Source organism: Rhinatrema bivittatum, chromosome 15 (genome assembly GCF_901001135.1).
Source record: "Rhinatrema bivittatum chromosome 15, aRhiBiv1.1, whole genome shotgun sequence".
Classification (NCBI taxonomy): domain Eukaryota; kingdom Metazoa; phylum Chordata; class Amphibia; order Gymnophiona; family Rhinatrematidae; genus Rhinatrema; species Rhinatrema bivittatum.
In genome coordinates, this window is record NC_042629.1 from 56,271,383 (window position 1) to 56,296,376 (window position 24,994).

General features: G+C 48.8%; 1 protein-coding gene across 1 annotated transcript in view; it reads right to left on the bottom strand.

The window, feature by feature from the left end:
* Positions 1–928: 928 nt before the first annotated feature.
* Positions 929–24,994, bottom strand: part of LOC115076626 (rootletin-like) — a 51,865-nt gene continuing 27,799 nt past the window's right edge. The window contains exons 14-20 of the mRNA XM_029578276.1: positions 20,869–21,084; positions 17,154–17,378; positions 15,250–15,399; positions 8,624–8,824; positions 6,996–7,127; positions 4,370–4,549; positions 929–3,516 (exon numbers count right to left, since the gene is read on the bottom strand). Of these exons, the coding sequence (XP_029434136.1) occupies positions 3,430–3,516; positions 4,370–4,549; positions 6,996–7,127; positions 8,624–8,824; positions 15,250–15,399; positions 17,154–17,378; positions 20,869–21,084 (1,191 nt within the window). The 3' untranslated portion in view covers positions 929–3,429. The remainder of the gene's footprint in view (positions 3,517–4,369; positions 4,550–6,995; positions 7,128–8,623; positions 8,825–15,249; positions 15,400–17,153; positions 17,379–20,868; positions 21,085–24,994) is intronic.

Genomic DNA, 24,994 nt, shown 5'->3' on the forward strand with positions numbered 1-24,994 from the left:
AGGAATCCTGGCCTTGTCACAGAGCTCCTCTACTGCCCATGGCCCCTATAGTCTGGGACCCCCCATGCCTCTCAGTTCTTTGTCACATCGAGCTTGGCCACTCTCTTCTGCTGGGTGCCTCATGTCACAGTGAACATGGGCATGCTTGTCTTGTGAAGACAAAGTGACTATGGTTACAGTCTCCTTAAACCCAGGGGAAAAGAACAGGATCATAAAAGATGCAGCTTTTGGGTTGTAGGACTCACAAACCTCACCAACCCTACATGGAGATAGACGATTGACAATGAGTGCAATATTCAGAGCTGGAAATTAAGCACTCACAAACAGAGGAGTGTGCATGAACCAACACCATGCAACAGTTACTGAGGGGAACAAACACACAGCAAGGCAGAATAAACACCACACGCAACTAATTGGTTTTTCTTTTGTTTTTAATGCTAAATTCTCTCTCATACCATCTAAAGCCATCATGTCGAAGAGGAGACCAAAACCCACCAACATACACAGCCAAGGTTTTCCCCACTGCAAGCGCCAGCTCAAAGCCAACAGCCAGCCATAACCCTTCTGCTATGTTTAAGAAAGTCTAAAAAAAAGAAGGCAGAATGCAGATTTGACTTTTTTTTAGTTTGAAAGCTGCTCGTGTTGTCCATATACCCAGCAATGTACATCAGAGCACAGAGAGGGTCAGGGCGTGGCTCTGTCGCACAGCGCACAGATACACGATGCCTACGGGAAACACGGAGCGGTAGCAACTAACTACAGCTACTATTTCATGGAAAATTGTTTTCTTTTCATGAATTTCCCTTTCACTTGAATTATATTTTATTCTGAACCTTCTTTCGTGGTCTCCTCTTCCACTGTTCACAGTGTCCACTGTTTGTCAATGTAAAGCTGTATCAGCATATAAAAAAAAAAATAACATTCAACCTTGAAATGTAAAAATTTAATACAATTAGTGTTTGACACAGGTGCTGGAATCAAGTCAAAAAGGGTCTTGTTTATATAAAACATGGTCACTTGCACATTAAACCACTGCACACAATCACACACATAGAAAACTAATTTACAGAATCCGTACAAAAGATTCTATCCCAGCAAGACTCTGTCAAGGGCCCTTGGTCGGCTAGATGTGGACTTATTTACTCGGATGTGGTTAAGTAACTTACTTAACCACATGTTTGCTTGGGTTACCAAACGGCTGCCTGGGTTAAAAGTGCTGCTGCCCTCGCCTGATGCATCATGGGCCCAGCGCTGGTGACAGAGGGGGGCCCCGAACTGGCACTTCCTGGATGGCACTTCTGAGCACGGGGGGAGTCCCAGCACCCTATCTGTGGAAGGCCATGGGGAGTCTCATTACAGGTGAGCAAGGGTCGTGCCCTCTGCCTGCGCTACATGCTGGTCAGCGACCCCCAGCCTCCTTTCTGGCTGCCCCCCCAAGGTAAGCTGATCTGTATGGTTATTCTCCCTTTTTCTTCTGTTGCGGGACATAAAATGTGTGTCGGGAGGGGGGTGATGCTGGCCAGTTCTCCACTCCCAGCTATGCTGGGGGTAGGCACAGCGGGACTTTCTAAGCAAGAAACGGTGTGGCTGTTTTATGAGCCTTCTTTAGCCGCAGGCTCTAGTACAGGCCGCAGCTGTCTTGCAATGTCCCTAAGTGGTAACGGGGGCAGCGCTCTTATCAAACGCCAGCACCTCGTTTGTTCGGCTTTGCCTGAAACCGCGGCAGAGCGACTCGTGCCTGGAGCTGATGCTCAGGTTTCTTGCCACACGTGGAGGGCAGTTTGGAAAGAGACTTCCTTAAAACCTGGCCCTGCTGGCAGACAACCCGGCGCGGCACCTCGCCCTTTGGTAATGGGGCTAACGAATCTGGAGTGGGGGAGGAAGTGGGACAGCGAGCTGGGCTGTGCTGCCAAAAAAAAAAAAGGAATGTGGTTTATCAAACGGGTCCCATTAATTTTAATAGGGGGAAGATACACCCTGTGGCTCCAGGGCAGCATCCTCATGGCATTTTGCACCGTTCCGTGCTTCTGCCCCCTTGCCCAGCTCCCACTGGCTGCTAAGCCCACGTTAAGAGCCCACGGCTGTTCTGTGAGAGAAGAGCCCTAAACTCTTCCTTTAAGACATCTTTGCAATAGCTTCACGTCTGCTCGTGTTCACATTAGAAAGGGAACGACATTCACGGTGCCTTCAGCGTAAGCAATCCAGCTCGCACGGCTCCCGGACGACTGGGACCCGGAGTAACTAATACTGGTTTTCACGCAATCCTTTTAATACCAAAGCGAGGCCGTCTCTGCGCTAGCCCGGATGCTGCTTTCTACGGCCGCAGCTAAACGTAACAGGGGCCCCCCCCCGGGGCAGGAGCGACGGGGTCCTGGGGCAAGACGCAAGTCAGTATTATAAAAGGGAAAGCTGGCACTGCTGGCAGAAAGATACCCCAAAATCTAAACGGGGATCATCCGACCAACGAGAGAGTACAAAACAACAAACTCAAACTCTTGTGAAAAGGAGCCCTAAATCCTCATGAAACTGGTGCCTTCGCTGGTAATGCTGTCCCTCATTAAAGTGCATCTGTACCGTGGAATGAAGTATTTGCAACACAAAGTTACTTGGCATTAGTTACTCGTGAAAACTGCAGCCCCAATGGCGCCAGTCAGTTCCGCACTAACTCAACCCGAGTTTGCAAACCCTGTGTGGTTCCCCGGGGGCTTCCTAATCCCAGAAACAGTTAAAAGAGTGCAAGCCTTCCTGTTTCTGCCCCCTGCTGCTGTTCACTAAGAGTTAGAAGGATGGTGTCCCTGGGATGCAAGCTCAGACCAGGGGATGAGTCTGGCACAGGGCCGGCTGCTCGGTATCTCAACATAAAAGCTGCTTTCGCTCTGTACATTGATGAGTGTGGGTTTACCTTATGAAATATAAGACGACTGACCAGTACTCACCAACTGTTCAGGATTAACATACAACTCTTCTGTTTGGGGACGCTGCAGGGCAGAAGGAACAGGAAAAACTTGCCTGGCTTTTTAGCGCCTCTGTTTCAGGTTTTCATGTTCAGAAAGCCCCAAAATATTTTTAAAAACAGAGCTGAAAATTCAGACCAGACAATCATGATCTAAAGACAGCTCGCCCGGGCTTCCACCCCGCTTCTGAAGCCCAATGTATTAGGCCCCAGCACTGGGAAATCCATCGTCAGCCCCATGGAGATCTTCACGCTGCTACAAGAGTTTAAAAGCCTAATTACAATCCCTCGATTTACAATTTCACGTGAAAAAAAAAATGTAAAAATAGATGTGCCTCTAGAAAAACGATAGAAAAAGTTAAAAAAAAAAAAGTGAGCACCAAGGCAAGCCGAGGTTAGGACGAGAGCCCTAATCCCCGGCCCTGTAACCAGTACTCCAGCTCAGGCGGAGGGTGCAGAGCGCGGCGAGGCTGCTGTTAGTTCCCTGACAGGATGGAGGAGTGAGAATAGTGGGGCTGGCACCTCCGCATCTCCTGCTGCAGCTGATCCTTTAAGGTTGAGATCTACAAAGGAAAGGCAGGAGTTAAGCCTCTTATTAGACCAATAAAAAAATGATGATGTATGTGGGGTTTCAAGACTATACAGGCTGAAGGAAGGAAGAATGTTCTGGAATGGGAATCCCCACACTAGAAGTCTTCAGGAAGTAGCGAGCCAAGAAATGTGCTAACTTAGTCCAATAAAAAAAAGGGTATCAAAACCTATACTGTTTTGTTTGTATTTCTTAACTTTATTTCCATGCATTCAATGGAGGAACACAGCAGCCATTTAATGCACAGCCCAGAAAGTAATTCTGGTCCCAGGGCGTCTCCCTGAGCAAGGGAATAAAATAACAGGGCCCAGGAGGGAACAGAGAGGCCCCGGAGATGAGGAGAAAGGACAACAAAACTGGGATTCCATGGGATAAATACGGGGGACCTCTAGGGAAGTGATGCTACATTAATCGGACGGCTGGGCCATATGGGGTCCCTTTCTGCCCTCATGTTTCTGGTGCTGTAACTTTTCATTTAGAAATGCCCAGGTAAGCAGGCCTTTCTACCTGTTCTCTATTAGGCTGTAAACAATAAAGCTCATTCTCTGGAGAAAAGGCTGAAGTCCAGACTGTTCAGCCACCGGCACTCTTACAAAGCTAAAGTTATCACAATCCGATAAATATAGTATGCATAATTTTAATACATTGTGCGCACTATTCCCCCAGGGAGTAAGATCCCTCGGGCACTCCACAATTTATCTCTAGTGGGAAAACTGCCCCTGTGGTCCTCTATCTTTTAATCAGCTCCCAACCTACAAAAGGACGTTGCCTTCCAGAGCCTGAATTTTTCATTTCCCAAAAGGTGGAAAGTGTTGTGCAAATCTCACCTGCTCCTCAAGCCCCTTGACCCGCTGCCTGTGTGCTCTCTCTCGTGCATCCAGGGTGCGCTCAGCCTGTCCCTGCATTGCCCGCAGCCGCTCTATCTCCTGCTGGAGCTCCTGACGATGGAGGGCAGCTGTCTCAATCAGACTCTGTGAAGGCATCTGATCCATGTCTGCTATCTGGGCCTGAGAAAGAGGGGGAAAAAAAAAAAAAAAAGAATATACTACGATCATAAGGAGTAACAAGTGCCTCATCCTGTTACCCAGGGCATCAGAACTGGCTGCATCTGAGATTTTCTGTCATTCTAGCATCAAAAATAGCCCAGGGCTGCCGCGACAGCAATGCTCACAGCTCCAGGGCTTGAAGGGAGTCCCGGCTGTTGCCCCGGTGGCGACACCTAGTGGCCCAAACTCAGTGCATGCATAGCAGGGGGTGAAGGGAGCTGCAGTCTATGGTGCTGGCCGGCCAAGGACTTGTCCCTGCAATGCCTGGCTAGAAGGGAGATGGTCAAAATAGGGGGAAAACCCTGGGCAGCTTGTGAATGGCGTCCCATGGTGCCGTAACCCAACTACAGGTGGAAGCGCAAACAAGCGGAAGGGAACTTCTAGGTCAAAAAAAGAGCTCAAGCCAGATTTAGGAGGTGTAATAAAAGCACACGAGAGACACCAAGGCATGCTCCTAAAACCAAGGCCAAACATGCTTGCAGAACATTTTTAAACACACTATGGTAAAAGGTAAATGCAATCTGTGTATTAGCAATGAAAGCGCTACATTCCCTGTAAAAGATACTGTTCAGAGGGGGAATGAGGGAGGCGGGAAGTCAGCTGGAAATGCTGTTCCACCTGTAAGATCAGGGTTACGACCCCTCACCACAGAACTAGCTGCAAGCCCCAAGCCCACAGAAGCACTCACCAGACTGTAGGTGATCATCCTCCTAACCTTGCTTAACGCCTCCTTCAGGGCAGCCCAATCAAAAGAGAGAAGCCAATGAGCCAGCCAATCAGGTCAAAGCTTTCTGTAATACAGGGCTGGGCAGGTCCGGTCCTTGAGGGACGCCGACCAGTCGGGTTTTCAGGCTACCCCTAATGAGTATGCATGAGAGAGATTTGCATACACCCCCCGCCTCACTTGCATGCAAATCTATAGGAGGCCAGTTTGACAGGACGAAGGCTGGGAGCGGCGAGGAGAAGTGAGCAGCATCAGTCTGTTGAAAGCAGCCGACACAAGGGGAGGGGGGGGGCCCTGGTCACCTCGGAGGGTCCAGAGTCTGGGTCTCTGCTCACCCCTGGGGAACGTTTAAGGGAGAAAAGCTTCCGCTTCGCATACGGAAGGGGGTTATGGGTGGGATCGTAAAATAACGCACGTGGACTGCACACCTTCAGAGTTACGCACCTTTCTTCCCGTAGAAAATCTAGCCCCACAAAAACCGGACCGGAGCGTCTGTGGGTACAGCTTCAAAGGGAAAGCACATAACCCGCCCTCTCGCTCTGAAACCTGGCAAAAAACGTACCCTCCCACCCAATTTTGTCCCAAAGCGGACAATCCCCACTGCTCTCCTGTGATTATCGTTTTAGGAGTTCTCCTTACAAATGCTGAAATAAAGATCTCGGATAAAGAATTGTCCTTTCAGTACCGTGTTGCTGATGGACATTTTTTTTTTTTTGTAAAAAAGATTTTTCCTAGGTTTTGAAATTTGTTTGCATGGACTCAGGGGAGTGGGGGAGGGGAGGGCATTTTCATGGCTAAAGCCGTGTTTTATGCACAGCAGTGGGGCTTTTTTTTTTTTCTCAAAGGGCCCAGCCACTACCGCAGGCGCGCACGTTCTTCCCCTTTTACCCACGCACTGCGGGGGTCGTTCCCGAGGGCGGGGGTTAGGGTCAGGAGGAGGCAACAACGTCCCTATAACTTGGACCAGAAAAGCTACCCGTGGGATGCAGGAGAAAATATCTGCGAGTGCTTTCTGCCGATGCAAACCCCGTGGGCAAAAAAAGGTTGCCACAGAGTTTGTACCGATGTAAGCAATTTAATTTTTTACACATGGGAGTCAGGCAGACCTAGGAAAAGATGGACCAATGGTGATCTATAATGAAGCTGGGCAGATGATGAAGACGCAAGAGGAACTATGATTAAAACATTCTGTGCTAAACTATCTATATGATTTTGCATTTTTGGATGATGAGTCTCGGTCATATGGACATGATTTAAAGATTAGTTTCCTTCAGAATGAGGCTTGGTTTTTTTTTTTTTTTATATATATATCGCTGTTTGATTTGCTGGGATTGGTGCGCTACTGTCTTCCTCCATAGTTTCCGGATAAAACCGCCAGACTGGACCGATGCAGAGCGCGTCTCAGCCAGGTTATCCCTTCATTCCCTTATGCTCTCTCTCATGACATGGCCTTGCATGCACAGCTGGTACAGGACTGCAGTCCAGGGCTCAGCTGGAGATCCTGCAGAGCTGCCACAAGTCTCACACATGCTCTTGAAATCTGAGTCTCTAAGACAGAAAACCTTCAACTTCAAAAACCCCCCCAGTTAAAAGGAAGAAGAAAAACTAAATTTATCGGCTAAAATGGCGATGCTGAGCCTCTATTCCAGTTTATGTGTACGCACATGCACGTCCAACAGATACCTCCAACTGCTGAATCTGCCTCTGCGCCTCCACCAACTCCTGCTCCACGGTGGTGAGGGAGCGATCCAGTTGTCCCTTCTCTACAGACAGCCGCACAGTGTCCTCGGTGGTTTTTAGCTTCTCACGTTCCACCTGCAGCGGCAAGAAGAGGGGGATGTCAGCTGGCAGGGCGCGTACATCAGGAGAGACCTTGGGGGATGTCAGCCGGCAGGAAAGCAAGTTTCCCAGGGAGCTCGGCTGCTGGGGCAGGCAAAAGCCCACAGCGCGCGTGGATCCCTGCAACCCCGCCCAGTATTGCACACAGGTCTGGAAAGGAGGAGCTAAGCCTTTAGAAACACTGGCATCGGCCAGCCTACGTATGGCGATGGGTCCTTGGGATGGAGCCCTGGCAAGAAGGCAGGTCTGGAGATCCAGCCCTGCAGGCTTCTCGGCGGAGAGATCTGCAACCAGGACGCTAACAATGTCAGCCTGCGGGCTGCTAAGGCAGACGCGCCTGTGGGCAGGATGCAGACAGAGAGCTGCCGCAGGGAATAGTCGGTGTGCAGGGAGTACCTGGAGCTGGAAAACGGGCCCTCGGAGCTAAGTATTTAGCCACTGCTGGACTTTTCTAGGAAACTCGCTGGACTTATGGAACAGAGAATTGTTGTGTGTGAGATTTGCATTTGTACTTCAGAGAACAGTGCACATTTACTGAGTCTAGGACTTGGCTGTCTAAAAGCGCTTAGGATGTCTTTTGTTAAATACAAATGCAAGCCTGCACACTTACAACTCGGCTCCTGCTGAAAGGCCTCCCTTTTAATGGGCCTGGACAGTGGAAACTGTCACCATGCGTTTCAAGGGATATTGGCTGCAAGTGAATAGTTCTGGAGATGCCTTCCTGAGGGATGCCAGCTGTCGGGGTGTGGTCCCAGGGAATGTCAACCGTCTGTCTCTGGTTCAGAAGGCCTTTCCAGGGGATGCTGGCTTTCAGTGCGAGCTTTAGGAGTTGCCCTCCTAGAAGACATGGCCACGAGACGCCTGGCTAAGGGTTGTCGGCTGTCAGTGTGCGGTTCAGGAGAGAGGTACCTGCTAAAGAACTTCGGCCATTGGTATATAGTTTGGAGATGCTTTCCTAAGGGACGGGAGCTGTCAGTGCGTGCTTCAGGTGATGCTGTATTAGGGGATGTCGGCTGTCAGTACAAGATTTGGGAGATGTCGGATTAACACTTTTTCCTTAATGCACCATCACACTCGCCAATATCTCTCTCTCTTAAAAATGTGTCTAGTTTACTTTTGAATTAATTTAGCATTATAGCCATAACTAATTCAATAATTTTTCCACTGAGTAAAAAATCCCTAACCTTAGAGGAAGCCCCCGGGTTTTGCTTGTGACTGCCTTCAATAAACAGATCACAGACCCAAAGTTGCCTTTGAGAGGCCTTTCCTTGTACCTGTTCTTACATTTGGAGATTCTTTTTCGGGATCGGGTGCTGAAAACCGAACCCTGCACTCCAAATGTGAACTGACAAAAAAAAGGCCTCGTACGGGGTGGGACGAGTCACACCTGGCCCTGCTCCACACCTCCTGATCTCGAGCCCTGCCTCTCTGCTGCCCTGCACGCCGCCCTCCCCCCCATCCCTTCACTTCACCTTGTCCAATATTTTCCTCAGGGCCGTCTTGTCCTTCTCCAGCCGCAGGGAGGAGCGCTCGATCTCCCGCTTCTCGTTCTCCAGCTGGGCCACGGCCCGCTGCAGGCTGCTCAGACGCTCCTGCAGCAGCTGCTTCTCCTCCTGTAGCTTCTGCAGGCTCCGCAGCGACGCCCCCTCGCTCTCCTGATGCTGGCGCAGCAACTGCACCCCCCAAAAAAAAAAAAAAAGGAGGGAAAGAGAGAGGCAGCACAGCTATGAGAAACCGCCACAGCAGGGAAGCGGTGGGCAACCCACCGAAGCAAGGCAGCTATAGAAGACGGGTTTGGAAATCTGCTGCTGGCTGCAAACAACAGACGCTGTCGGGCGACGTTCAAAGTTCTTTACATTCTGGCTATGCGCTTTATCTGTCAAAATGTTTGAACTTTGCGGCCTTCTCAAAAGGATGCCCTTCATGTTCCCTCTACCTCTGCCATTAGACTGGAATCTGCAAGAGAAAGTACTTTTTCATATCAAGGACCTCTGCGCTCTGGAATGCTTTACCAATGAACAGAAGAGCAGAATCTAATTATTTCATATTTCGGAAAGCAATGAAGACCTGGCTATTCTCACAGGTTTCGACTGTTAACACCTGCAGAAGGACCTTCAAGAATGGAGAAATTACTTACCTGACAATTTCGTTTTCCTTAGTGTAGACAGATGGATTCAGAACCAATAGGTTTACTGCTCCCCTGCCAGCAGATGGAGACAGAGTCAGATTTCAAAGCTGACGTCACCCTAGATACATCCCTGCAGTGACCTCAACCATTCAGTACTCTCTTCAAAAGCCATTGTGGACAGACTATTGAAAAAACTTGATTAAAAACGGATAACCGTAACTGTACTCAACTAATCATAAACACTGAACCCTAGTAAGATTATAGATGCCCTGATCTAAGGACTGGATGACGGCTTACCCATAATCTCTTGGAATCAATATCCACTCCACGGGCAAATCCTTGGCATCATTCTTGGGCAGCCATGGGCGGGCTGCTGAGTCCATTTGTCTACACCAAGGAAAACAAAATTATCAGGTAAGTAATTTCTCCATTTCTTAGCGTGAAGCCAGATGGACTCAGGACCAATGGGATGTACAAAAGCTACTCCCGATCGGAGCAGGAGGCTGCCCGCGACACGGTTAACACCGCCCTTGCAAAGACCGCATCCTCCCAGGCCTGAATGTCCAGGTGATAGAACCTGGAGAAGGTGTGCAAGGAGGACCACGTCACCGCTCGGCAGATATCGACAGGAGACAGCAGTCTAGCTTCCTGAGACTGCCTGAGCCCTAGAGGAATGAGCTTTAACCTGAAAGGGTAGTGGCTTTCCTGCCTCCACATAAGCTCCTGTGACCACCTCCTTAATCCTATGAGCTATGGTAGCCCGCGAAGCTGGTTCGCCCGTCTTCCTTCCACAGTGAAGGACAAACAGGTGGTTCTGAAACTTCCAGATACTACACCAAAAGCCTACTGACATTCAAATGATGGAGGAGGCGGTATTCTTCCATGTCCTTGTGCTTATCTAGGGATGGCAATGAAATGGACTGATTCAAATGAAACTCTGAGACTACCTTGGGCAAGAAGGATGGAACGGTACAAAGCTGTAACGCTCCAGGAGTCATCCGGAGGGATGGTCACTGACGAAACAAGGCCTGTAATTCAGAGATGCAACGTGCCGAGCATATCGCCACCAAGAGCACCGTTTTCAGGGTTTTCGAGTCCACGTTCCACACAGAAATTTAAGATCAGCAAACAGAGCACTTTTAACCATTCCATTTGTGAAAACAGCAAGACTTACCCAAGTCAGAGAACGTGCACTGTCTCTGGCCGGCCCCATTTTATGGAAGTCCATGCCCCTTGAACTTAGACTTCAGAGTAACCATAAATTTTTCAAAACACAACTCAAAACCTGGCTTTTCAAACTAGCTTTCAACAAAGAGAGTGATGCAAGCATGTACACAAGAATAAGCGGACATGTAGCACCAAGCTCACAAATTCCAGTTACTACTGGAAATTAGCTCACCACTAATTTTAACTGTAGTCAAACCACAGGATACATCGCTATAAAACATACAATCCCCCAATTGATTTTCTTCATATGCATAATCCTTATAATAAACTATATTAGTCTATATTGTTTGTTACCGAATAGTACTGGCACCACCTATGTAAATTATGATCCATATTCTCTTTGATATTGGTGCACTATTGTAAACCGTTATGATGGTAAATAACTTAATGACGGTATATAAAAACTCTTAAATAAATAAAATTTATTTATTTATTTATTAACTCAAGAGACTGTGCAGCAGCTGGAAGAAGGGCTCTGCCAAAAACTCCAATATTAGATTAAAATTCCACAAGGGAACCAGCCACCTTAGGGGGTGGCAGGAGGTGCTTCACCCCTTTCAGAAAATGGGCCATTTCCAGATGAGCCGAATGGCGGGTTCTGTTCACCTCACCCCTGAAACAGGAGAGAGCCGCTACCTGGTCCTTCAAGGAGTTAAGGGTCAAACCTTTATTCAAGCTATCCTGCAAAAATTCTAGAATTAGTAGGATTTTGACCATCCAAGGGGAAACACCACATTCCTTGTATCAGGCGTCAAAATACTCTCCAGACCTGCACATACCCTAGGAACATAGAGAACTTCCAAGCGCAGAGTAAGGTGGCAATCACTGCTGCCGAATATCCTTGCTTCATCAGGCCAGTCTGTAAGACAGAATCGAATCGGATCTTCGTGAAGGATTTGTCCCTGCTGTAGCAGGTGCCTGTGCAGCGGGAGGCACAGGGGCATCTCCAGTCTCCACATGTCCGCATACCATGGATGCCTGGGCCAATCTGGAGCTACTAGTAGGACTAATCTCCTGTGGCGCTCGATTCTGCAAATGACCCTGCCTAGGAGGGACTACAGAGCGAAGGTTTATAGCAGCTCCTCTTCTGGCCAGGTCTGAACAAGAGCATCGACCCCCAGGGTCAGCCGATCTCTTCTGTGACTGAAGAATCGGGGAACCTTCACATTGTGAGATGCGGCCAGCAGGTGATCTACTACCATCTGAAATGCTTTGGCCAACAATGCCCACTCTCCTGGATCCAGACTCTCTCTGCTTAGAAAGTCTGCTCTGACATTGTCTTTTCCTGCGATATGGGAGGCTAGATCATCTGTAGATATATTTCCATCCATTCCATAACGAGATCTATCTCCTGTGACACTTGCTGGCTTTGGTTCTACCCTGGCTGTTGATGTAGGCTACCATTGTTGCACTGTCCGACATTACGCGGACCGCTTGACCCTGGAGTATGTGGCTGAATTGTAGACACGCCAATCTGACTGCCGGGCTTCCAGCAGTTTATGTTTCAGAGGGCCTCTTCCTTGGTCCATTGTCCCCGGGCCATAAGTTCCTGACAATGAGTTCCCCAGCCCCAGAGGCTCAAATCTGTCGTGAGGACCAGCCAGTTCAGAGGGGACAGGGGTAACCCTTTCCCAACTGAGCTTCCTGCAGCTACCACTGCAGCTGAGAGCATACTTCCATTGGTAAGTGGAGGTGAATCGAACAGTCTTGAAACAGCGGGTTCCAATGTGACAGCAGGGAGCGTTGAAGTGGTTGCATGATTGCCCTCACCTACAGCGCTACTTCCAGGGTCGCCGTCATCAAACCAAGGACTTGAAGAAAGCTCCACACCATTGGGCGTATCATGTTCATCAACAGACGTACTTAGGACATCAGCTTCCTTATCCGAGTGGTCAGGAGGAAAACCTTGCCCTGCTTGATGTCGAACCGGACTCCCACATATTCCTGCTTTTGTCCAGGTTTATGACCCAACCAAGTTCCTGAAGCAAGGTGGTCACCCGGAGACTCTCTTCCATGGACTTTGCCTGGATCAACCAGTCATCCAAGTACTAGTGCACCAGGATTCCCTCTTTTCTCAATGCTGCCAGGTCAAAGGGCAGTGCCTGGAACTGATAGTGGCGACCCAGTACCGCAAAGCGTAGAAAACGTTGATGTTCTTGCCGGATTGGAATATGTAGGTAGACCTCACATAGGTATGGGGAGGTTATGAACTCTCCTGACCATATGGCCATTATCATGGAGCGTAGGGTTTCCATGCAGAAATGAATCACTCAGATGTTGGTTGACACTCTTGAGGTCTAGGATGAGGTCAAAGGAACCTTCCTATTTGGGTATGTTGAAATAACGCCCCATATTTTCCTGGGGCGCAAGTACTGGGATTATAGCCCTCATCCTGAGAAGCCTTAACAGGATAATCTCCACTGCCTGCTTCTTGTGCTGAGAGTGGCAAGGAGATATCATGAATATATCATGAGGAGTGCTGCGAAATTCCAGCACATATCCTTCTCGTAAGACCTCCAGTACCCTTTTGTCCGAAGTGATCTCGACCCACTGTTGGTAGAAGAGGGACAGTTGACCCCCCTAGCTCCTCGTTCCAAGGGTGAGTTGGCAAAACTTCACTGGGGGGTTCGGGACCAACATGAATCCGAACCTGACCCTCTCTTGGGCTGCCGACTCTGAAAGGACTGAGTCCTCCCAAAGGACCGAGCCTTCTGAAATGTCGAGTTTCTGTAGGGACGAAAATATTGGGAGCCCCTGGATCGACCCCTCATGGGCAAGGGCAGCTGTAACTGCTTTATCTTATCTTCTGGTAACCGGGGTACTGGAGATTCGCCCCATTTACTGGCCAGCTTTTCCAATTCTCTTCCGAAGAGGAGTGGTCCTTTAAAGGGCTTCTTTGAGAGATTTGCCTAAGAAGTTGCGTCTGCTGACAATTCCCCAGCCATAGCTGTCTTCTGGCCGTCACCACTGAGGCCACTCCTCTGGACAAGGTACGGACTAGGTCCAAGCCCATGTCAGCTAAAAGGGCGGTGGCGGGTTCCATAACCACCCAACACACACTGTATGTACTGAAATTCTACGGTAGGCATTACAGGCAGAAAAACACGCGCAAGATAGCACCGCCGCAGTCTAACACGCGGTGTGCCAACCAAGCCTACAGCAGGGCCTAGCCCACCGGGGTGCCGCTCAACTCACTCGGAAGCCCACTTCCCCTTACCCCAACGGGATTGGGAATGACGTCGGTACGGTGCACTGAGCAAGGAGACCAGAGGAAGTTTTACCAAAACCCCTCCAACATCTCTGAATCAGGAGGAAATCCTCTTCTCTTTTTTTTATTTTTTTTTTTACTTACTTGGGCTCAGTGCTTACTGGCTGAGTACAGAGATGGTCTCCGGATGCAGGGGGAGAGAGCTTTGGCCGTCACCGCCGCGCTTGGCTTCCTGCACCTGCTGCCTTTCAGCTGCTTCAGGGGCAAAATCCACACTGGGAACTGGCTACCGGACCAAGGCAACCTCTGATGGATCTTGGAAATTGCCTCAGGAATTCTCAACTGGGGGAGGGACCTTTAGATATCAGTGCAGGAGAGTAGGACTCAATCTTTTCAATTTAAAAGTAGAATTTCTTCTTCCAAAAGGTACAGCGATCCCCATAGGGAAAGCATGTCCGCATCTGCTGGAGACAGAGAAATACTGAAGGGCTGAGGTCACTGCAGGGGTGTATCTAGGGTGACATCAGCTTTGAAACCTGATGCCGTCTCCATCTGCTGGCAAGGGAGCTTAAACCTATTGGTCCGGAGTCCATCTGGCCGCATGCTAGAAAATATGAAGTTAGCTTTGGCATAACTGCTAATTAGTCAGTAATGTACTGTCTGTATTTTAGTATTTTAGATCTATGCAGATTGTTATTAATGTGTTTATTTTATGCTTACTGTTTTAAGTCTGCCAATACTTTTTGTATTTGACTATTATGTATGTTTTATTTTGTAAACTGCTTGGGTAACTTGCTTGACAAGCGGTATATAAGTTCAGTAAACAAAATGACACTCTCTAATTTGCTTTAACTATCTGATTATTTCTTACCTGATTCTTTCATTGAACTGACATACTTATCCATAGATTACGTACATGGCATTACTGAATTACATCACATTGTGGTCATTCTGTATTGTGATTTTCTTTTATTTGATCCCCAAAAATGAGGTCTAACTGGTGCATAGTACAATTTATTTTTATATTATTTCTCTTAATGTTTTGTACTTCACAGAATTACTTTTTCTCAAGATTGTCTTGATGTAAATTTGTTAAATTTAATAAATATAAAATAATAAAAAAAAGTCTAATAAATCAATCAATTAAACAGTTACAATCAAGCCAAGCTCATACAGATAACAGCTCCCACACTCCTGATGGTCGTTGAAATGCAAGCATTATATTCAGAATTAAAAATCTAACCAGCTCTTTGCTTCAGACAGCAACCTGCCAGGAAATTTTATCTAGAACAACAAACGCAGATTCCTCCCCCCCCCCACCTCTATGATAGTGGGCAGTTCAACTATGCCCAGTAACACCCGAAACAAGGATGACCCAGCTACGCACATACTGCTATTGGCAGACTTGCCCCATCACCTCAGGTCCCCTCACTCACCTCCTGCAGCTGGTGGACCTGCCCCATCACCTCAGGTCCCCTCGCTCACCTTCTGCAGCTGGTGGACCTGCCCCCATCACCTCAGGTCCCCTCGCTCACCTCCTGCTGTTGGCGGACTTTCCCTTCCAGTTCTGCCCGCTGTAGCTCCGCCTCCACCTGCTCACTTTTCAAGTCCTGGATGCGATCCAGTAGTGCACTGTTTTGCTTCTTGGCCTCCGATACTGCCTGCCGGGCTGCATCCAGGCGCTCCTGCAGTGAGGGATGCAGATATTGTGATATTTTGCCTGTTCCGATGTACTGAATGAATGATGCCAAGAAATGAGAGTCTGCACTAGAAACACAGCGTGATCGGGGCTAAAACCAGGATTCACACGCTGCTGTCAGCGGCCTTTTATTGAATTTAGATTAGAAAGTGACAATGTCCCTAGCAAGGAATTACCTAGCGTACACTTGGAGTAAGGTGACAGCGCTCAAAGCTCCAGGTCCAACTCAGCTGGAATACGTCTGGGGGAGGGGGGGAGAGGAGAGAAAGGTTCTCCTGGGGGAAGTGAAAAGACAACGTGATTCTAGGTTAGCCTCACCCGGAGTGTCCCTTTCCAAAGGGACAGACCCTTTGATTTTCAGGCCTGCATCTGCTGGAGTGTCCCCCCCCTGGTCAAAGAGAGATTTTTTGATTCCCGGGACAGTCTCGCTTGGAGAGCCCATGGGAGAAGGGGGAGAGACCCTTTGGTTTCCAGAGTAACCTCACCTGGAGTGTCTTTCCTGGGGGATATGCACAGTAACATAGCAGATGATGGAAAGTGCAGATCAACTGCCCGTCCATTTCCCTCAGTGCTTTTCTGTTTGCAGTGCACAGGATTATATGTCCCAGGTGCCGGCTGTTGATAGGAGACTGCTAATAGAGTCTCAGGCCCAAGTCAGCTTTTGTCATTTTCCTCCCTGGGGCTCTACCGTATCTGGTAGATGAGCAAACTCAATCCAACACCCAGGCCCTTTCACCTCTCTTGCCTTACCCACCAAGCTTTGCAATACTCTAAAAAGCTACTGAAAATAATGAAGCTGTTGCCCTAACATTTGGTCGCTTAAGTCCCTATGACCTTGCTGGACAATACCCAGCCACCACCAATCTGTGGCCTGCTTGTGCTTCTCTTGTCCATGCCTTGTTTTCTCTTATTGCACTTCCTCTTGGATCTGCTCTCGAGGAAGTGCAGGGTGGGTTGCTAGCGACAGTGCCACCTCCTAACCTCGTTCCCACTCCTGTCCCTTATCTGTCCAAGCACGCTTATTTATGTCTTGAGGGGGTTTTTTTTTTAATTGCGCAATTTACGAAAGTGTTCAACGCAGATCACAATGGGCATTCATAATTATAAAACCACAAGCATTACAAATCAAACAAAGATTAACTGTACAGAAAATTAAACCCATAACATTCGTTCATAATCAGCAATATTTAGATTTATAGGACAGTAATAAAAGCACGCTGAACCTCTGGCTAACTTAAAATAAAATTCAGCTTCAGGACTTAGCTAAGCACAAGGTCAGGTAGGTGTGTGTGTGTCTCTGTAGAGGCAAATAAAGGTACAGCAGTGTTTGTAAATCATATGCAGCAGGAGCCACACAGTCTGTAAAATACCCCATATCTCTGCCCCAAAAGTACATGTGCATATATCAGTGCACGACAAAGGGTAAGTGCAATTTCAGTTCTGTGACTCGACTGGCAGGTGTAAAAGCGCGTGGACAAGTTTGGTAAACGCATGCGCATATATTGCTAATGAAACGGCAACTTGTGCCTCTAAAATACCCTTTTTATTCCCGTTAATATTTATGTGCAACAATGCAAGTGCACACATACTCCCAAGTCTTATCAAAACGACGAGTACACATCTGTGTACACATCTGTGTGCCGCTTCCGTGTGTGCAGCCCCCATGCAATGCTTTGGAAGTTGGCCCTTAAATAAATGACCCCTTAACCAGAGCCCTTTAGGTTTCAGGCTCAGCCTCACCTGCAGCACTCGGCGGTCGTGGTCACTGGCGGTCAGCGTCTTCTGCAGCTGCAAGGCTTTCTCGTGAGAGGACTTGATGCTGGCGCTGCTCTCAGACAGGGACGCAGACAGCCCCTGCATTTTCTCCTTCAGCGCACCCTCGTTCTCCTCTGCCTTAGCCAGGGACAGGTTCAGCCGATCTACGCAGAGCTGCAGAGCACTCGCCTTCGTCCCGCTGTCCGTGACCTGCAGCAGGAGGGGACGACACACACACAGCCAAAATGAAATCGTCATCATTAGAACCACTTCCCTCTCACTGCAACATGACAACTAGAGAAGTGACAAAGTTGGACACTGAACACCTTGCCTTTCGTGAATTTATCACCCATCCCAAGACCATTTACAAGTAAAATAATAAGTTAAAACCATAAAAATACCGCACCAATAATAAAATGACAAAAGAGATATCATCATAAAACCTCCAAACCGTACCAAACATGTCATAAATAATCAGTATAACATACATAAATAATTAAGATTAAAAACTCCAAACAACCCTTCCCACATTATTACCAAAATCCAAACAACAATCAACAGAAACAAAAAACAAATATAGGAACATAAGAGCATGCCATACTGGGTCAGACCAAAGGTCCATCAAGCCCAGCATCCCGTCTCCAACAGTGGCCAATCCAGGCCATAAGAACCTGGCAAGTATCCAAAAACCAAGTCTATTCCATGTTACCGTTGCTAGTAATAGCAGTGGCTATTCTCTAAGTCAACTTGATTAATAGCAGGTGATGGACTTCTCCTCCAAGAACGTATCTGAATAAATATAACTCCTGGGCTGCTATCCCACTAGGGTTAGCCGAACACCACATGGCTCGCTCCTAACACGCGCTCTCAGCCTATATGAATTTCAGAAAATCAAGTTATTTAACAGGAACCTTGCAAGGCCCTACGCAAAGCTGAAAAGCATAAACTATAAGAGATGAGTTAAAGGATAAAGTGTCAATATACCCAAAGAACGTCAAACTCATAAGAAAAAGAGTCTAGGTGCAGGTGCACTATTTCCCATCCAGTATGCCCTTCAGAGCCGATCAGGTGCGCCACGAGAAAAAACATCACTGCCTGACGCCGAGGTCCAGATCAGCACTTGCTCTCAGCACCTCCAATGACCAGCAGTGTCTCTTCAACAAGAAGGAGCTCCTTTCTGAGAATGTGTGTAATCAAACATGCCTCTCCTTCCTGGCCACAGCACGAGCCCCAGCGTGTGGGAGCAAACAGACCAAGGAGAGCTGGTCCCCGTTCTGTGCAGCCCGTGCATTGCACTCAGCACCTCCTCCTTTGAGCCCTCCCAGCCTCTGTCTCACCCCCAGCCTGAGTGAGGTGGGGCGAGCATGCACCGAGCACCGGAGTAAGAGTGTGGCAACAGCTGGACGAGCTCTGGCAGCCACATGCTCTAGCCAAGGTAACTAACCAAGGCAGCTTCCGCGCCACACCAATTGCTGCTTTCTCGTGCCTATGGAGGGAGCTGAAGTCCGGGGAGGTCCATTCATGGCAAGGAACCAAAGAGGCAGGATAGAGAGAGGGAAGCCATGCGTGGTGAGGAGCGGAGGGTAAGGAAGGAGCGGGAGTCCATTGGCAGTAAAGGAGCTGGGGCAAGGTGAGTGATGTGCCCAATGCTCAAAGGACAGAGACAGGATGGAAATGATCCAGAGGGTCAACCAAAATGGTGTGGGGTCTGCACTGAAAGACTTATGAGATGAGGCTGGAGGACCTAAATACGTGTACCCTGAAAGAGGGCAGAGACAGGGGACACTCAAATACCTGAAAGGTATTAATGATGCAAATGAATCAACCTTTTCTGACATTTGATGATATGGAACTCCCAGGGAGGGGAGACTCAGGAACAACGTCAGGAAAGGTTGATGGATGCACGGAATGCCCTCATGGAAGAGGTGGTGAAGATGAGAATGGTGATAGACTTAAAAAGGACGTGGGCCCACCGGGCTCACCTTTGCCCTAAATGTGAACACAGACTAGGAGACTATCTCCACGTCTTTTAGAAATGCTATAAAATAAGGACTTTCTGGGCCCAAGTGATAAAGGACTGCTCAAATATGCTTGAGAAACACCTACCTCAGGATCTACAGCTCTGGCTGTTTGGCATAGATCCACTAACCCCTGTATATCTTTTTCCTCTGCTGAAAGTCTTTTCCTGAAAAAGGCCGGCCTTATTGGGGAAAAAAGTAATATTGACCAACTGGATAAACTCGGAGCCTCCAACCAAAACACAGTGGTTTAAACAACTGCTGAAACTTTTCACCTTTCAATACACAGCACAAAGAAAGCCTTCCTCAAAACCCAATCGATATGGAGAGCGCCAACAGACTATATTGCTCCCAATGCGTCTAGCCCAGCAGACGGCTCCTACAGCTCCTGAAAGAACAAGGAACACCACCTTCCTAACCCAGGACATGAATGGGCTTGCTCTATAAATGACCCCAGATGCTGAGACTCCGCTGTCACCTAAGCGGCGAGATCACCGGGTGGACTCTGAACAGACTTGTTAGATTCTTTGCTCATGGGAAATAAGGAACTGCGTCTTTCTATCCACCCGCACCTTCTCAAAGCTGGTGGTGTGGAGCAGCTGCCAGAGCCCTCCTGCCGTAACAAAGGCATGTCAGTTCATTTTTTTAAAAAAACACTGGAATACTGCGCCATCGTGACCGGTTCATGTCTGCTTCCATCACCCCCCTCTTGTTTGGAACAGAAACAGGTGGGGGCTTCCCATGCTTTCCTTACTCTACTTTTGGCCACATGGAGTCCTGCTCCCTGGAGGCTGGCGTGGCACCTTCGTTGTTACGGCAGGTGTGCCTTTGGCTTGACAGGTTGTAAAATCCTGCTCGTGTGCAAAGTTTTGAGAGGATGTGGACGCAGCAGTCACGGACAGTGCAGCTTTTGAGAATTATGCTAGAAACGATTAAATTCAGATTCGGCCCGACATAGGCGTGCACTGAAAAATTGATTTGTTTCGGGCTTTGGATTTTTAAATACTGGATTTGGTACTTTGCAAAACAAAATATTTTGCGCGGAGTTTCTGAACAGTGAGGAAGAATGCTGTTAAGTATGCTGCACATAAGGACTTCTGAGCTTTGAACGGGGCCTTTTGCAAATGGTGCTGTTTTGGGAAAGGGGATGTCATAAGTAATCGAAGCATCTTCCATTTACTCCATTTTTCTATCAGTGAATGCAGACCCGAATTTTTATGAAACGTATGAGTATAAAAAAAACATGAACGTTTACTATTAATATACATGCATTAAAAAAACTGCAATTCCACGGGGTAGATGATTGAGTAATTGATGTATGTGGTGAAAGATGAGCGCTAAGATTGAATATTCCTGCTCTCATACCATGATTTACTGCTCTTTCGGTGAAAGGATTTTGTAAATAGAAAAAAATGTTTTCTGAAATATTTGTATTTTCTCTTTGGATCTCGCCCTTGTGAGATAGTTCCTTCAGGCGGGGAGTTTTGTACTTTTCTTAGTGTGGATTGTCTAACGATCCAGCATAGCGGAGCCCGGCACGACCTGGCTCACAAAGAGCTTTTTCCCCATTCTGTGCCTATGGAAGATATGGTTAGTGAAGAAGATCCCGTACGGCACGGTACAGTATAGCTCAGCATGGCGTAACATAAATAAAGCATAGCATGGCGAGCTGGCACAGATACCTGTTTCTGGAGAGCATCGATGCGCTCCTGCAGGGCCTGCACCTCCGTCTCCCGGTCACTCAACGCCAACTTCACCCGCTGCAGCTCCCCCTCCAGCGAGCGGCGGATCAGCTCCAGCTTGGTACAACGGCTCTCGGCTGCCTCCAGGACCTCCTTCAGCCGGCGCTTGTCGCTTTCCAGCTTCACCTCGTTAGCCTTCAGCTTCCCAATCTTCTCCTGAGAGACAAGCCCACGTTAAGCCCTCCAGCAGCAGGAAAGACGGCGATATGTAAATCAAGAACTGTACGTCTCTGGGGACGACGAGAGTCTGGGCTGCAGGCGTAGCCTTCGAGTCAGGGCACGGAGCCATGGAAACCCCAAGGAAACTCTTCTCTCGCCCCCCCTCCCATTCTCTACAACTCTCACGTAACCTGTACGAGTCACGGGATCACCTTGCTGTGTGACCTGCACGGGCCGGACTGCCCAGAATACAACCTGCTCAGAAATACCCAGGTCAATATTCGCAAGCCATTCAGACGCATAATGCACAAGTTATCCGTCTAAATGGAAAATCTGGCATAAGTCAGCCACTTATCTGGATAAAAAAAGGGGGGTACCGGGGCAGTATTGAAACGCTGCTCCCCCATTCCCCTCCCCCCCCCCCCATCCCTGAAATTTCTCTGCCGGGATCGGGGGACGCACTTCCCCATTCCCGGCAGAGAAATTTCACATAGCGGGGGAGGGGACGTCGGCGCACATTTCAGTACTGCGGATCTGTGGGGAGGGGGCACCCGATGTTAATATTTGGCAATGTCCAGGGCAGGGGGGGCCCGGCCTGCAAGGTGGGGGGAGGGGTCCTTTACCGTAGTATAAAAGAGGGTTGGGGAGGTGCAGGAATCACGGCCCGACAGGGCCTTGTTTGATGTTCTGGAGGTGAAGGAGGGGATCGGACCGCTGGCCCTTTTACTTCGTTTGTTTTTTTTCAGGTGTGGAGAGCGCTACTTAGCCTGAACCTTTAAAAGATATCCGGTTAAGTAGCACGTTAGCCGGCCACACAAGGCCAGGTAACTTAAAAACCTACCTGGCTACCGTCATATATGGCCGGTTAGGTTTTTAAGTTATCGGGCTAGATGTAGCTGGTTAACTCTAGGCGAGTGGGACGTTTACTCCACTGAACAGATGGGACTTCAGTCCAGTAAGCAGCCTACTGAATATTGGCCTCATTGTGTTGAAAATCTGCCCTTAGGAAGGGTAATTTTAAAAGGCCTATTTATGCAGGTAACGCAGTACAAAGGGTTTAGGTGCTTAACTTTGGTTGTTAAGCACTCAGATCGTCCCCTGAGTGCCCATCTTCCCCGGATTTGATTCCCCACCTCGCCATGCTCACTTTTGAGGCAACTTAAAACCCAGTCAAGCTTTCCAAAGGGCCAATCAGGTGCCTAACCAGCAAAGTTTGTGCCAAACTTTGCTGGTTAGGCACCTTTGAATATTGACTTCCTGGTAAAGAACGCCTAAAAACCCACTTGCAGGAATGGCAGAAATCCCGGCAGAGTGCAGCATGGCACCAGGCTTGGGGGCTCTCGTATCTCTCTCTCTCACGTGGGTATTCACAAGGGCAGAGCCTGCCTCTTCCTTACTCCACCTTCATTCATTCAATCTACAACAGCTCTTCGGGAAGGGGACTTTTTTCCAATCATCTGCCACTGCTCTCTGCATTTATCCAGTGACAAAAGGCACTTACAGAACCTCAGAGTGCAAAAGGAAGAAGGTAGGAGAGGAACCGGGCAAGCTGAACGGCAGGAGGAGGACAGAAAGATTTGCTAAAGGCAGCAAAATCAAATCCTAAAAGATTCTTTAAGTCCACCTTCATGTTACTGAGCAAGGCACGAGATATAAACCCACCGGATAGTACTTTGTGGAAAATAGAAGGAAAAAAAAAAAAACCCCAACCCACCTCCCCCACAAAAAAAAAAAAAGATAACCAATTCCACCTCTCTCCAGCACCGATCTGCCACTGGACCCCATGCCTCGTGTCTCTCGAGGGCGAGGCAAACTAACCCGAGCCACCAGGCAGCAGCGAGAAGCAACTAGCAAAGGTCATTAGCATGGTCTGAAAGGCCTCGCTCCCCCCTATCCGGGGAATCTTCTAGAGCTGCCCCTTTGCTTGGAAACAGCACGTACCAAGGCATCCAACTTCGGGAACTGCAACTGTTTCCTTGCCAACGGATCCAAGGGGCTGCAACCCTCCCTTTAAAACCTGCCTCTGGGGCCTTCCACTCAAGGACAACTAACCCTTGATTTGGATCCAGGAGTGGAAGGAAACAGGAAGCTTGGCATAAAGTGGCCAACGTGGGACTTTTCTTTTGTAAGCACTTAGTGTCATCCCCCGTCCGCACCGAGCTCCTTCAGGGTCTGGGTCAACAGACTCGGCAACTCACCTTTGTGAAAAAAAAAATAAAAAATTAGGAGTCTGATGTGGCTCCTAATCAGGGGAGAAAACCAAGCCCCCATCAGAATCATCCAACAAATAATGAGCCACGTCCCCCTGAGCATCTCCAGGGAGGGTCTCCCTGCAATGTTTGCCGGCAGTGGCTGACGAGCGGGAGACCCAAACTCGCGATCCCTTCTCTGCAGGTGGCTTCGCCTCCGCTTGGGCGTTCCCTGCAGAAAAGCCTGCAGGCCCTGGAAAATTTCAGCCAGGGAGGATGGATCCATACCCGGGGTCCATAAGACCAAACATGACACTCTCCGACCCCCTCTCTCGGGGATGCCTCTGCCATCGAGAACAAGGGGAGGGGGGGAGGGGAACTCTCTGCTGTGCCGCCTCCCGCCCTACTCTCCTCAGGAGCCACCATTGGCCAAGGAGATGTCCCAACGTCGGCAAAATCCGTGGTAGCCATCTCGCCTCCAGCATCTAAACAGTGCTGGCACAGGCGTAGAGAGAGCAATGGCTGGATTGCCCTCATAGGGTAAGCCTCATAGATAGCAAGGCGCTTAGACCTTTTATTGTCCCTGGCACCATCGTTTTCCTGCACTCGGCTCTAGACAGCCTCCTGCGCGCCCTCCAACAGTGCCCGGGTGTACTCGCGCAAACACACGCTCAAATCTAAACCGCTGCCCTACGCGCACACAAGTACCCGAGCACATGCCCGCCCACATCAGGACACAGCTGAGCGAAGGTGAGAATGAGCGCAGACAACTAAGTGAGCGGGAAAAGAAACTGCTGCCATGGACTGAGCAGAGCCTGAGAAGCGGGGCCTAGCCAAAAGCTGCTCAACCCGCCAAGCCCAAGCCGCCTCCACTCTACACAACTCCCGTTGGCACCTGCTTGGTGTCTGTTGGTCCCATTGTTTTTCGGGGTCAGCCTGTAGCTAGGGATTCACCCACAGGTGAGGAAAGCAAAGTTGCTTACCTGTAACAGGTGTTTCTCCTAGGACAGCAGGATGTTAGTCCTCAGGAAATCCACCTGCCACCCCGAGGAGTTGGGTTCCTGTAGTTTGTTGTTTTATTTTTTCGTAATCTACTTACGAGACTGAAATCAGACCCTGCGTGGATGCGTGGATAGTGGCATGCTGGGCATGCTCCGTATATCAGTCAAAGTTTCTAGAAACTTTGACAGAAGTTTTCCGTGCCGGGCTCCATCTGATGATGTCACCCACATGCGAGGACTGACATCCTGCTGTGCTAGGAGAATATTGAGTTAGCAGCCAGCACTTTTGGTGTGTCTCTGAGCTCACGTAATAACCTGAAGAAATGGCAGATGTCCAAAGTCTGTAGACATGACACAGAGCAATCCTGGGGACACTGAGCAAAGAGCTGAACCAGTACACACACATGCAGAAAAACCACAGGGACTATAAGCAAAGTGCTCAGTTAAAACACACACACGGCAACCCTGGAGACTGTAAACAAAACGTAAAACCAAAAAAACATGCATGTGAGCACACACACGCACAGCAAACATGGAGACAATGAGCAGAGCTCATCCAGCAGCGTTCCTAGACACAGAGAGCATGCCTGCCCCTCATCCCTACCAGCCCTGTTCATTCTGACCCTGAAATGACGACGTCTGATCCTTACTTACCCCTACCAGCCCTGTGCATTCCTTCATAGAGAGCACACCTACCCTTACCCATACCCAACCTGT